Below are 13,733 nucleotides of genomic sequence, written 5' to 3'. Positions count from 1 at the left end.
TTCGACTTCAATTTCAAGGCTTCATTTATTTATTCCACTGCTGCAGGAAAAAGCTGTAACTTAACCCGTTTCTCAATCCCTGAAAAAGGCCTGTTTTCTGTGAAATTTACACCTAATTTAGACCTAAACTTTTTCTTTTCTTTTTTGTGACCTTGGGCAGTTTACCACTGACCTTTGTACCGTTTCATGTTATTCACTGGACTTGAGCTGCTTAAAATTCAATACAAACTGGAAAAATGGGTTCTCTCTCTCTCTACATACACACACACACACACACACACACACACTTCAGAAACTAATTTCATTAAAGTTATAAAGAACTAAAAAAAAAAAAACACTAGGTGTCAATAAGAATCAATGAGGAATATCAATGAATTCATTAATTATTGCCTCCTATTGGAAAACATCTAGTGCATATTTGTATTCAGGGTGTCTGGCGATAAATCAGAAAAACACAAGTAATACACAATCGAGATCTATCAACATTACAATGATTTCATGCAGGTGGATGAAATCATTCAAACAAGATACAAATCAAAATCTCCCATGACTGTATCTCTATTGATCATTTTTGTCCCCTAGTGTTCTCTTCTTTTTCTTATTTTATGTCAAAACATTTATAGTTTCAATGAAATGAATTTGCCTCTGAAATGTGCATTTGCATATATAAGTATAACTGTGTGCAATGTTTATTTCAATATAGACAGATGTTATTGTTTTTTTTTCTTGACCGAGGGAAAGTTTTAAGTGTTTTTTCTTGTCATGTAGGGAAAAGAAAAAGAAAAAAAAACTCAACAGAAAGAAACGCGGTGTTCAGATTCTCAGTGGTGAAAAGTAACGACCAACATCTACTCTGGTTCCGTGTTTTACTGTGTTGCACATCGGTGATAACAACGAGGGGGTTAGTGACGCACGGCGGAGGGCACTGAGATCCCGAACTTAACCCCCTGCCTGGGGAACAGCCTCGTGTCAGATCAAATTAAAATGATTTGATGCTTTTAACCCTCAGCCTGGGGAACAATTAAAATAAATTAAAAAAAAACAAATCACAGTAGAAAAGTCATTAATTTGACCATTTTATTCTTCAAATACAGTTAAGATGTACAACAATTTGCCGGACGAATGTCACATGGAAAAGAAAAGGGGGTGTGTAGTAGAGAAGAAATTTGCAGACAAATGTTCTCACAGTCACAGTGCAGTGAGTAAAAAAGACAAAAACAACAAAAACAACTCGTAGTTTTGTGTAGGTGCAGATATTCTGGGGAGATTTGTTGAAACTTCATCTTCAACCCTTCCTCTTCATCACAGGTTCTCGTCCGTATCCTCGCGCTCCGTCACGCCACGGACTACCAGCGCGGGGGGGGGCACACGAGTGGTATCACGCAAGCCGGTCTCATCCAGCAACACGTGTTTACTGTACACACAAGATATACAGAGGACGGGTTCTGGTTCCTGTTCAACGCAGAGGGAAGAGTTCTCGTAGAACTTTGATGTCCTTAAGAACAAGTTCAGGTTAAACCAAAAAACAAACAAACAAACAACAACAACAAAAAAAAGGCATCCAATCCTCTATTCAATAATTCTGATCGTAGAACTGTCATTTAGGAGCCTCTGAGTTGTGGGGTGTTACGTCAAGGAGGCTGCAGCATCCAACGCGTTGCCCTGGTAACCGGGCATCTGATAAATAGAGATTTGGGTCTGCTATGTACCACCCACCCCCCCCCTCCACATGACCGCTTCCACACGCCAACGTGGTCGACGCAGCCCAGGGAGGCGGAGGAGGAAATTTCAGAAGAAAGTAAATTACAATTTTTTTTTAAATGACAGCAAAACGACAGACTGTGAGACTTCGACCGCTTCAACAAGAAACGCACGGAAAGTCGACTCGAACTTTCCCGCGCTTTCACAAATCACACATTTACATTCACGTCATCGCTACTCGCCACGCGGAAAAACCACTCTGTGTATTAAGAGCTGGTTAGAAGCCCTGGTGTCAGGACGTCGAATTTCTCTACATCAGCGGCGGACCCCCCCCCAGCTCGTCCTCTACAGAGCCACAGACCCGCGGTTGGGCAACAACGTCTACGATGACACGACTACAGTTCATACCAAAGAAAAATACTTCAGAGAGAAGAATTTTAACATATGTCACAACTGCAGGTGTCCCTAATAAGAGCAAATGAAAATGTGTGAACACTCTTTAAATCAGATGTACGAACATTTGCCTTTGTTACAAACCATGTTTCACTCTGAAAGTGGATTTCTACCCCCAACAGTGAGCCGCATCTAATTAACACAACTACGGAAGCAAAAACAGGCCAAAAGGAAGTGACCCTCGTGGGCGACTTAGTACCATCATGGCGGAACATCCGGCCCATCGCACGTCTGATCGCAAAACACTTCCGTTTTGCAAAGTAAGAGGGAAAGAATACAAGACGATGAGTTGTAATAACATATTTGTGTAATGTAAAACTGAAAAGAACAGCTGCGGGTGCAGTTGCCGCCAGGCTTCCTCCAGGTAACCGGCTAATGTCAACGTTTCATATGGCAGCAGCCAGCTCGGTCTCACATGTATGGATGTTTACGACCTGTAGGAACTCCACTTTAAAATTTCCAGAAGGTAAAATTTCAATGGTGAAACGTCAAAAACATTATTTCCCTCAGAAATTCGGGTACAAAAAATTGTGTCCGACTTCGAGGAAAAACTATATTCGGGTGGTTTGAATTCAGTTCGTCCCTTTTGCGATCCAGTCAAAAAAAAATTCATCAATTAATTAATTTAATTTAAGTTAAAAATCAGGTTGGCAAAGTTGAATCAGTAAAATTCAAGACAATAAATTAAAACTTTAAGAACCAGGCAACGTTTAAAGTCAGGTTTATGTCAAAGAGGGAAATTCAAACCAATAAATTCAGATTCCGTCGTCATATTTCAAGACTTTAATTCAGCGGTATTTAAATTTAGCTTATTAAAGTCACATTATTTCGGCCCTTCGCTGCTTCCACAGTTGTACCTACGTGACGTCATTTACTGTTTGGGGTAAAATGTGATTTTTAGCAAAGACACATTTTCTACATGTTGTGTAGAATTTAAAGAGTGTGTCACAGTTGGATGTGTGTAGAAAAAAATCAGCTCCTGGTCAAAGTTGGCTTGATTTATAACAAACTGTACATTGACTGTGTCAGAAATCATCCTGTTACTTGTGTCTATATAATTATTGTTGTATTTCTTTGCTTCCGTATACAAAGAGTTTGCATTTTATCCTGATTTAAACTACATTCACATATAAATCCTGAACGTACAACACTTTCCGCCGTCACCCGGTTCATCCAAACCCCTGGACATTATTCAGTTATGTGCCTCGTTACTTTCTGGAGCTTTTACGTTAAGACGACAAAGACAAAAAAAAAAAAAAAAAGCAGGTTGATGAGCAGACTGATCAACAGTCAACATACTCGACTCTGACCTGTAATGTCAAACAGTGTCAATAAAATCATCGTTATAAAGGAAAAAGAATAAGAATTTAATTCCTAAATTGGATATTTGACACTTCAAAAAAAAAAAAAATCACAATGTCTTAATTATTGCAGGCACAGAAGGAAATAATGACAATGAATATTATTCAAGTTATCAAATCTACTCAGCTTTTATATTTACATTTCAGGGCTTCATCTTTGTTTTTCCTCCTTCAGGAAATGACGGCAGATAATTTTCTTTTAGAAGAAGAAAAAGGGGGATGTTCAGTGTAATCGCGTCTCTGTGGAATAAAAGCCTTTTACACAAATTGGCCACGTAGGTTCAGATGTTGATCAATTATCGTCAGATTTACAAATCAAACCAGAGTTTTTCAAACAAATGACTGTAACATCAAACAAAAGCTTATTGCACGTCCCTGCCACAAGAATAAAGGTTCACCAAAGTTCTGCAAGAAGAAAACAAACCACACTCTCAACAAAAGGAAACAAGCGACTCACAAAGCAGCAAATGCATTAGTCACAAATCTGATTCGATGCGGTCGGTCTAAGAAGAACCCGGGTTCATTTCCAGCCGGATGAGTCTGATCTCTCCAGCGCAAATCCCTTGTGACTGGTCGTTGGTCGTCAAAGCATCTTCCAATCACAGACTGACACGTTTACAAGATTATTCCCGAAAAAAAAAATATCCAGGATTCTTTAAAACTAGTCCCATGATGCTTTAGGAAAATCCTGAGACTCCTTTAAGATGGACGGCGGTTAAACCTGATTGGTCGCTGGGTGCTAGCGAGTCATCGAACGCCTGATCAGATTTGTAATCTCGTTGATTTATTCTCCGATCAGGAAGTTCCTGATTTGCAAAGTTGACCCACAGACCACACCTGCATGTCGACGACTTCAACCTTTATTGTAAAATTTATATCACAGCAGCCACGGACGCCGGCGATGCCTCGTTTCTCGCCATGAACGCACATTTGTTTGCGATTTTGGCAACATCGTTCTTTCCCGTTTGACTGTAAAAATATATTAAAATTCAAACCATTGCGGCTAAATCTCAGACTTACAAAACTCTGCGACACCGGACCGGCGTCACTGAACTTCATTTAACAAAAAGGGCAGCGAACTGGGGACTTTGACGAAGGCTTGAATCTCGGAGCGACAGTCAGTCAGCGCGTCCACTTCTTGCCAGACTTGACTGTATTTTGACATAAAGAAGGCCGGTGTGGAAAATCAACAGCGAATATTGTTACGATCAGGATTACGTTGGGTTTTTTTTTTTTGGTCTGGATTTTGATCCAGCGGCTGTAAATGACTAATCAGGGTTTTCATCTTTACACTAAGTTCCAGTTTTAAATACACACTGATATGTTTTCATTCAACTACATCTAACTAGTCCTCACTAGCTACAGGAGGAATTGTCCCTCGTATTTTGGTAACAGCAAATACATATATTTTACCTTTGCAACTTCATTCTTGCTTGATAATAACTTTCTTTAAATAATTCATCATTTGCATTATTTGTTTTGTTTTTTTTTGTGTTTTATTTTGGGTTGGATTCGTTCGACTTCACTCACATGGTAAAGTGTTGTCTTGAGCATCTTAACATACCTGGAATCTCTGTTTCTAAAGTGAGTTTTCTAGAGCGATATCAACTTTGCGGTCAGTGTGTGAATCAGTGTGCGTACGGCCTCGATCCTGAGAATGTGGCGGCCGGCCTTCACGTGCCCGTGAATTCAACCATCCCGCCTCTTTCTTCCGAAGCAGGGGACCGTCCGGGGAGACAGCGCTGCCATTCCCAAGGCTTGTTACAGACAGATGTTTAAAAAAAAAAAAAAGGAGGCTTGGGAGCAGCGAGAGGACAAGAAACAAACAAAACGTCATTTACAAAACCCAAATGTAAACATAGAATTTCATACATCAAGGGCAGAGTCGTCCATCACACACAGGACGGAGCGTTTGAGGAAAACCGTCTGTCGTCCTAAAGCCAAAGAGGCATTTGAGATGCGGGTCCCCTCTGCAGGTTTCCAACGTGTTTGTCTCGAAGGGGTTTTTCAATTAATGCAGAAAACACAGTCTGTCAGTTCCAGTTTCTCAAATGTCTGTTGATTTGTGAGGAGGGTTTTCTTACGGAACACAATGTGTGAATATCACAAAACAAAACAAAAAAAACCCCCAGTGCAGAACGTCCATTGGAAACCTGCAGAGCCAAGCTGACGTCCGGGGTCGGCCTGCAAAGAGACGTCATTGCTGGACAACTTCTGCCTAGTTGACAGTTCTGGTTATCAAAACCTTCCCTAAGAGGCAGAACCGTTCCCACTGGTGGAGTTAAACTTCAGCGTGTGAAAGCCAAACAGCTTCAGTGAGAGCAAGTCGGCCAACTGAAAGAAAAGCAATAAAAAAGTAAAACTAAACTATCAATAAAATAAAAAAGAACTGGAAGGATTTATTTTCCTCTTTCATTCGTTTTAACTGGTATTTATGATCCGAAGCTCTACAATCACCCGATGGTGGATAGACTGTGACTTGGAAACTTTACTGCTTTAATGTCAAATGTGTGAACTTTTTCTTGGCAAAGTAAATTTTACTGGATGAAGGACGACAGACCAAAATGGTGTTAATAAAGCGAGCACGTAAAGTAGGTAAATTATGTGAAGAGATCCAATGTGCTGGATTTCTGGTTCATTCTTGGTCAAATTGGTCGAAAACGTTTCGATAACTTTGTTACTCAGTCTCAAAGCTAATGAAGAGATAAGGTGTTTTTTAAAGAATGTTTTACTTTTGTACCGTGAGCTGCACTTAAATACTTTCCATCGACGTAACAGCAATTTTAATATGTTTGCATTTATAAAATCTCCTTTCAATTTCTGCCTTTTTTCCCCTTTTCGACAAACAACACCCTCAAGTTGTGCTTAAAATGAAAATACATCAAGCTCAACCAAATAGCGGCTGGGACCAGACTGCAGCGTTGCCCTACTTGCAGCCATTTGTGGCGACATCACCAAACCACAACCACAGTGTTTAGAAATAGTCACCAGGTTACAAGATTTATGTTCTACACTTTTGAACTGACTCTTTCCACCGTTCTGTCCTGTCTTTTGAACTGTTTTTTCCTGTCTTTTGAACTGTCCTGTCTTTTGAACTGTTCTGTCCTGTCTTCTGAACCGTTCTGTCCTGTCTTTTGAACTGTTTTTTCCTGTCTTTTGAACTGTCCTGTCTTTTGAACTGTTCTGTCCTGTCTTTTGAACCGTTCTGTCCTGTCTTTTGAACTGTTCTGTCTTTTGAACTGTCCTGTCTTTTGAACTGTTCTGTCCTGTCTTTTGAACCGTTTTGTCCTGTTTTTTGAACTGTTCTGTGTATTTTATTTTGTTGTCCTTTTTTTCTTTGTGTTTTTTTTCTTGCTCTCTTGTGTTTCTTGTGTCTTATTTTTTTGTTTGTTCTTTGCTGTTCTCTTCCGCTTTGAACCGCTCTGCACTGTGTCTTTTTTTCTGTTCTGTGTTTTTTTTTTGTCCCTTTCTTGTGTGACCGCCTTTTGTGCACTTTAATGCACCACTGGCCTGAGAGACATGAAACTTTATCCCTTTTGTGAACTTGTAAATGGATGGTTTGACGATAAAGTTCTCTTGAGTCTTTCACACAAAGAAAAATAATAAAATAATAAAATAACAACATAAAATCATATTTAGTTTCTTTAACAGAGACCTTACACTTGATTGTAATATATCTAGTAAACATAGGTAAAATATATAAAATAGTATTTGCATCTTTACTAGATGGAAAACTGGACTTTACCGTCTTCCTGTGTATATGACTGACGTTCAACTCTAGCATCTTTTTACCGTAACGTTCAGTGTAAATTTTAAAACGTTTATCCAGAAAAACACGCAGAGGGAGTGGCCGTACTTTTTCGGCCCTGAGTAGCGTCTGCAGGTGTCCCTCTCAGGCCGCACACGGCCCCAACGAGCTCCACCAAGACGACAGGTGGCCTGAGAGGTGAAACCCGGTCAAAAACGCCTGTAAGACGACGGCTGCTGCTTGTTTGTGTTTTTGTCGTCACTCGGTCGTTATTTTACTGCGCCCACTGCTGGGAACGCATTGGTAGCAACTAAAGTCAGAGGACACTGTCTGCAGAGATTTTAGAGTAAATCAACCTTAAGCTATAAAAGTGAGGGGAATAATAGGAGTTTGAAACATAAGATAATAAAAGGCAAAGTGTGTTTGTTAGAGAACTTGAGTCGTGTAGTTCTTTGGCTTCACACGCTACTTTTTAACTGGACCAGTGGCTCTTTCTATTTTTTGCCTCTACATCAGAAAGGTTTGTGAAACTCAAACTCCACTCTACATCTGCCTTCATTCAAGTGATAGCAAAGCAAAAAAAAAGAAAAAAAAAATATTAAGAAGGACTGATCAGAGAGGGCGATCGCTCACGCCAACGCCACCACACGCTCACGTACAGTATACGCACATAGAATTAGACAGAATAGATTTACGCACTCAAATCTGAGTAGCTGAAACACCACAAAATCCCCCTCTGAGAGCACGAACCTTTAAAAGTGCAACGGAAGATTAAAACCTGTACAGCGAGCACTCGGTGGTGTGATGCCGACGCGTATGCGTGGGAGATACGAAGCTTTCACAAACACCTATTTACAGCGAGGAGCGGTCTGAAGCTTGGTCAGGCGACGCAGGACGGGAAGTCGGTTCTCGTGACCGTCGCGACCTCGCGGCCTCCGTGCTTCGCCTCTTCGGGGGTCGAAAAACCTTCAACGCGCCAGGTCAGTGTGGCTGGCGCTCAGGTCTCGACTGTTTCTCAGACGATGATTTCGTTCCTGGAGGAAATGGAGTGAAAGGCAATGAGGTTAAGCGCTGACAGGGGGATTCCTTAACAAAAATAAATTAAAAATGGTAACTTTTTCAGAATTGAGGAGCTGCTTCTTCTTAAGCTTGACCACTATGACTTTGAGAATTTGTCTAAAGTGTCATGATCATTTTCTGAGATCAAGGCTGAAATGATTTGATGCAGTCACATCAACATGGGCCCAAATCTCAAAGGAAGGTTCCCAACATCTGGTGAGATCCAGGCCACAAAGAACTGAGGCCGTCTTGAGAGCAGAGGGAGGAACTACCCGGTATCAGCATGGTGTTCCTAATAAAGTGCTCGGTGGGTGTGCAGATTTGGTATCACATGCAAAAGTCTGGACTTCTCTTATGACAACTGGCAGGTTTGAGGCACGGACTGGGCAACCAAGTTTCCAGGGGCTATGGATAGTAGCTAAATGCCACACGTGGTGAAAAATGAAGCCATTTGCTTCTTAAAAACGGGCGTCAATTAAGAAAAACATGTCTCTAAATTGTGTTGATTAGTGAAAATAATGATGGTGTGGAGTTAGTGTGTGAGTCACGATGACGTTTTTACTCCCCATGTGTAAGTAGTGACAAATCTGACAGCGACGAATGCTCCGGTTTGGCCACAAAACCAGTCAACAGAGCAGCGGGGGATAGTTTATAGGCTTGAGAGAGACTGAGAGGGAGAGGAGTATAAAAGAGAAGACCGGGTCAAAAAGCATCTGAAAAAAAAACCTCTTCAGTGGTTTGTTTTAATCCTCTCGGTAAAGTGGCTTGGTGGGTTAGCACGTAAATAAAAATGCTATTCTCTTAAAAATGTCTAAACTTTGTGTCCTCTCGGGAGAAAATGCACCAGGTAATTTTCTCACGCTGTAAAAATACTGGTACTTATCTATCGACGTTCCCTGGATTTCGGATCTGTCGACAACGTAAAGTTGTCGTACTGAGGCATCTGCTTGTGTAGAAATTGTCATGAAAAGGATTTTTGTTTGTTTGCTTTGAATAAGGAATATCTGGAGACGATATTCTTCAATAACATCTTAGAAGAAAGTGTTGATGTGTAAACACAGAGTTTATTAGAACTATTACTATTACTTTTCCTCGAAATATTCGACTTTTTTCTTGAACTATTTTGACCATTTCCTTAAATATTAAAGCTTTTTTCTTACAGTATTGAGCCTTTTTTCCCTCTGACTTCTGACAATTTTGTTCTCAAAATATTCCACCTTTTTAATTTATAAAGTTACAGCTTTACTCTTGAAATATTATGAAATTTTCCCCATTTCCTGTATTGACTGATAAAGTTACCTGGACAGGGCCACAAATAATTTCTGTAATCAATTCATCTCTTGATTATTTTATCATAGTAATGATTATTTAGTCCACAAATTGTCGGAAAATACTGAAAACTGCCCAGAACTTCCCAAAGAGCCCAAAGAGATTCACTTTACAATGATTTATGAAAGAGAAAAGCTGCAAATTCTCATATAGGAGAGGCTGGAATTTATATTTTTGCATTTCTGGTCGAAAATTCATGATTATTTGATAATAAAAATGGTTTTAAATATTCTGTCAATTTACTAATGGATTATCTGAGGAATTCTTTCATCAAAAACTGTCAAATTTGTTGATGTAACATTAGTTTTAGATGAATACGTTTATTCAGTGCAGAAATCACAAGCTCCCCTTCAAGCTCAGACAAATAAAGCTGAACAAAATCATAACTGGAAAACATAATTGTCTCCTAAATATATTTTAGAAGGTATTTGTCCTTTAATAGAAACACATTGGAAGTTTTTTTGGGGTTTTTTTTTTAGGGATTGGACTTTGACCTTTCCGTGACAGGATATTATCCCCATAAACAGCAGGGTTAAAAACAAACGGTCAGACCCTCCGCAGATACTTTCGGACCCAGGTCTCGACACTCGGGTCTCGGCTCCTTACTTGGTAGTGGTCACTCGCAGCCTTGTCCGCCACGTTAAGAACCCCCAGAGAGCTGGCTCGCTTCATGCTGCACCCAGAGCAGTGACATGCAGGGAAGGGAGGCGGGGGTGGGGTGGGGTGGGGGTGAGAGGTCAGAGGTGAGGGGGTGGAGAGTCGGTGTGAGGAGATTAGCTCAGTGGAGATGATGGTACCTATATGTTGGTTAATGACATCCATGATATTTTCAAACAAAGGTTAGTTTCACAAGAATGTTTGATATGTCAACTAACGTTTTATCATCATGTTTATGAAATTTACAAGGTCAAATGTGAAATTTTGGTACCACTTTCTAGCATGACAGCCTCTACAATGTGTGTAAGTTGTAATTTATGGCTTTATTATTGGTTCCACTGCTTTATATTTAAGTTATAAGCCTTGAAAAATAAATCTGGGGTTGGCAGATTTTGTAAAATCTCTCCGGCGGTGTTTATCCTCCTCCAACACTACGATTTCTTTGCCTTTTTAGCTCTTTCTTAAATCAATTCAATTATTTGACCTCTGAGCTTCTGGAAAAAGGGCTGCTGAGCATCTGGAACAGAATCCCCTTTTAACATTCATAGTTACAGATAATTCAGATTATCTGTAATTACTTGGGTTGCGTTCTTGACAACCCAGGAGGTGCTGCCATGGCTTAAAAAGGAACTGGGCCAGGTTTAATGCCGGAAGTAGACGTATAGCTATGAAGGCAAACGTACTGAAGAGAGACAGCCTGAAGTTACAGCGGCTTCAGAAAGTATTCAGACCCCTTCACTTTTTGCACACTTCACAGTGTTGAAGATTTCATTGTAAACTGAATTTCCATTCTCACCACGGTTCTAACACAGGTCTACTGTGAGTTCCTTGGATTTCACGGTTTGGTTTTTTGTGCCGACATGCCCCGTGAATTTTGGCACCTTATATACCACAGGCTTGTCCCTTCTGAAACTATGTCCGAATCCATTCAATTTTCAATTGAAAGCAAAGAGGAGGCACCTGACCACAGATTGGAGCGCCACAGCAGAGGGTCTGACTGCTTCTGTAAATAAGAGATTTCAGTTTTTTGATTTTCAATAAACATGTTTTCACTTTGTCATTATGGATTAATGGTTATTTTATCCATTTAAAATCTACAACACAATAAAGTGTGCGACAACTGAAGGGGTCTGAATGCTTTGGAAGCCACTGGATTGGCCTCGAGCCTGATCCGGCGTTTTGATGGCGTTGTTAGCTCACGGCACCGGGAGTTTACAAAGGCTTCGGAACTGAAACTTCCAGGCAGCACAAAACAAACCGATTGGAAGTGTCTTCAGACTTGATCCTGGGAGTCACGTTGGAAGGTTTCGGTTCTTGCAGCCTCGCTGGCTTCCAGTGGAGGACAGGGCCCGTCAGATTCAATTAAATAACGTTTAGAGGATATTATATGGAAGAGTTCCTTGATAGTTTTATAATTACTTTAAGAGGGAGTGCAGGGAATGGAATAATCTACCTCCTATAATTAAGGAGGAGTTCAACTCTCCTGCTTTAAAGCAATGCCTGAAGGATGAAGGGTACCTTATCAGAAAGTGGTACCAATTTCTTTTATTGAACTAATCCGCAACAGTCTTTTCATTGATGCGTGGTAAGTGGTGAAAACTGATAGTTTCATGTCAGTAGATCTCATGCACACACCGACATTCATGCCTGAACACAAACCTGGGTTCAGTTAGACCACACTGCAGAACGTATCCGTCCAAATGTGAGGCAGCAAGTTCGGTACCATCTCGCGATACAACATAACCAAAACACATGTACTGTACGCCGCATCTGACAAGCTAATCAGGTGATTAATTAGCAGTAACTTGTTGGGACTCAGGTCTCATGGTGATGCAGGGCGAGTTATTACGTGACGGCAGCATCAAATAAAAACTAACAATGTCTTAAGAAATGTATTAAAACATTTCCTTGTCTTTTGAAAAAGATAAATGGAAAAAAGTGTTTAAGTGTTTATCAATGCATTCATCAACAACTGTAGATCATATAAACATATAATGAATGACAATATGGTGAAAAAAAAGGTTTTCATAGGAAAAATTATAATTGTTGACGAATACTGTACATTAATAAACAATTAAAAATGTCCTAATAGCTGCGTACAACTACATTGTAGTGTGTTATGAACGATTAATTCAATGTTGGTATAGTGTTAACGACGAAGTGAATTTTGGAGACTAGTTTGCTGTTGGTGCAGTAACTACCGGGGATCTGGAACAGCTATTTTCATTTTCAGACAATACATCACATTTTAGCTGCCAATAAAACTGGCTTCATTTGCTGGTGGGAAGATGCAAATTTAAGACAACTCATGCCTTTTTCCCCATATACCAGGTGGTGGTATCTTTATGAAAAGCAATGCCCTTAATGACTTTTTGAAATGGACATTTCTGCAGGGATTCAACTTTACTGAGAGCCGATCGGTCATGATGATGGTGACGACGACGATGATAGAGGAAATTCATCCTATCCATCACCGTAATGAGGCACAGAGCAGAACCGCGCAGAGAGGGGAAAGGAAACCAGTGAGCACACAGACGAGGCATGCAAGTCGACATTCAAATGAAAAAATTTATTCATAAATAAAAATTCAACAGAGCAGCAAAAACAGCCATGCAGACCAGATTGTTTTCAGAGTTAAGTTCACAAGTAAAAGGAAATAATAAAAATCCAGAGCTGAGTAAAACTGAACTATATTTCAAACTAGTTGAAATAAATAGTCCAAAGCCACAAAATGCAAATAAATAGATGTTACTATTAGTGGTTTAAACAAAAAGAAAAAATTAGTTCCACAGGCATCACAAGAATAAAGGCATTTCAAACGCAGACATTAGTGGTTAGTCTCTCATTGCAGATGCTTTTCTACACATCGCCCGTCACAGTGAAGTAGTTGCATTATTTCTCCTGTTTCATTAATTCATGAATCACTGTTTGCTGTACAGTTAGAGTTACCTTTGGTTTTCTGTTTAATAATGGTCAGGTTTGGTCACTACAATGGAGTATTATGGCCGCTGTTGGGGGGGGAGGTTTCGAGAATGAAGTTGAAATATTTCGAGAAGAAATTTAAGATGCTGCGTTTTATGTAATTGCTCCGCTGGTAGACTATGCTACTATTTAAATCAACCGACAGATTGCTATAGCCCTAAAGACGAGACAAATCAGGGACGCGGCTGTGTGCTATTCTTCTTCATAGGACGCTAAGCAGACGTACATCTGCTAAAACGACCACCAAGTCCACGTTCTTCAAGTCGCTTCTCCTGTCAAACTGCTTCAGCTTCCCTAAGCTTTTCAATGGGAATCAGCCCGGACTGTGGGAGTCTCCAACAGAATGGAACCCAGTCGACTCAATCTAAACATGACGACTCCTTTTTGGGACATTTTTTGATGATATTATTACTTTTTTTTCCAACTATTACAACTACTTCCTT

The 13,733-nt window shown here is 40.1% G+C and overlaps 1 protein-coding gene across 5 annotated transcripts in view; it reads right to left on the bottom strand.

Annotated features, from left to right (window-relative positions):
- Positions 1–7,013: 7,013 nt before the first annotated feature.
- The window catches only part of klc1a (kinesin light chain 1a), a 51,733-nt gene continuing 45,013 nt past the window's right edge, over positions 7,014–13,733 (bottom strand). For 4 of the 5 annotated variants that reach the window (XM_040136593.1, XM_040136596.1, XM_040136594.1 and 1 more), the window contains exons 15-16: positions 10,258–10,324; positions 7,014–8,297 (exon numbers count right to left, since the gene is read on the bottom strand). In XM_040136593.1, coding sequence (XP_039992527.1) covers positions 8,232–8,297; positions 10,258–10,324 — 133 coding nt within the window. In that variant the 3' untranslated portion in view covers positions 7,014–8,231. The remainder of the gene's footprint in view (positions 8,298–10,257; positions 10,325–13,733) is intronic. The other variant, XM_040136597.1, reaches the window with a different exon arrangement.

The sequence above is a fragment of the Xiphias gladius genome, chromosome 10 (assembly GCF_016859285.1).
Source record: "Xiphias gladius isolate SHS-SW01 ecotype Sanya breed wild chromosome 10, ASM1685928v1, whole genome shotgun sequence".
NCBI lineage: Eukaryota > Metazoa > Chordata > Actinopteri > Istiophoriformes > Xiphiidae > Xiphias > Xiphias gladius.
Note: the sequence above shows the minus strand (reverse complement) of the source record. Positions and strands in the feature narration are given on the sequence as shown.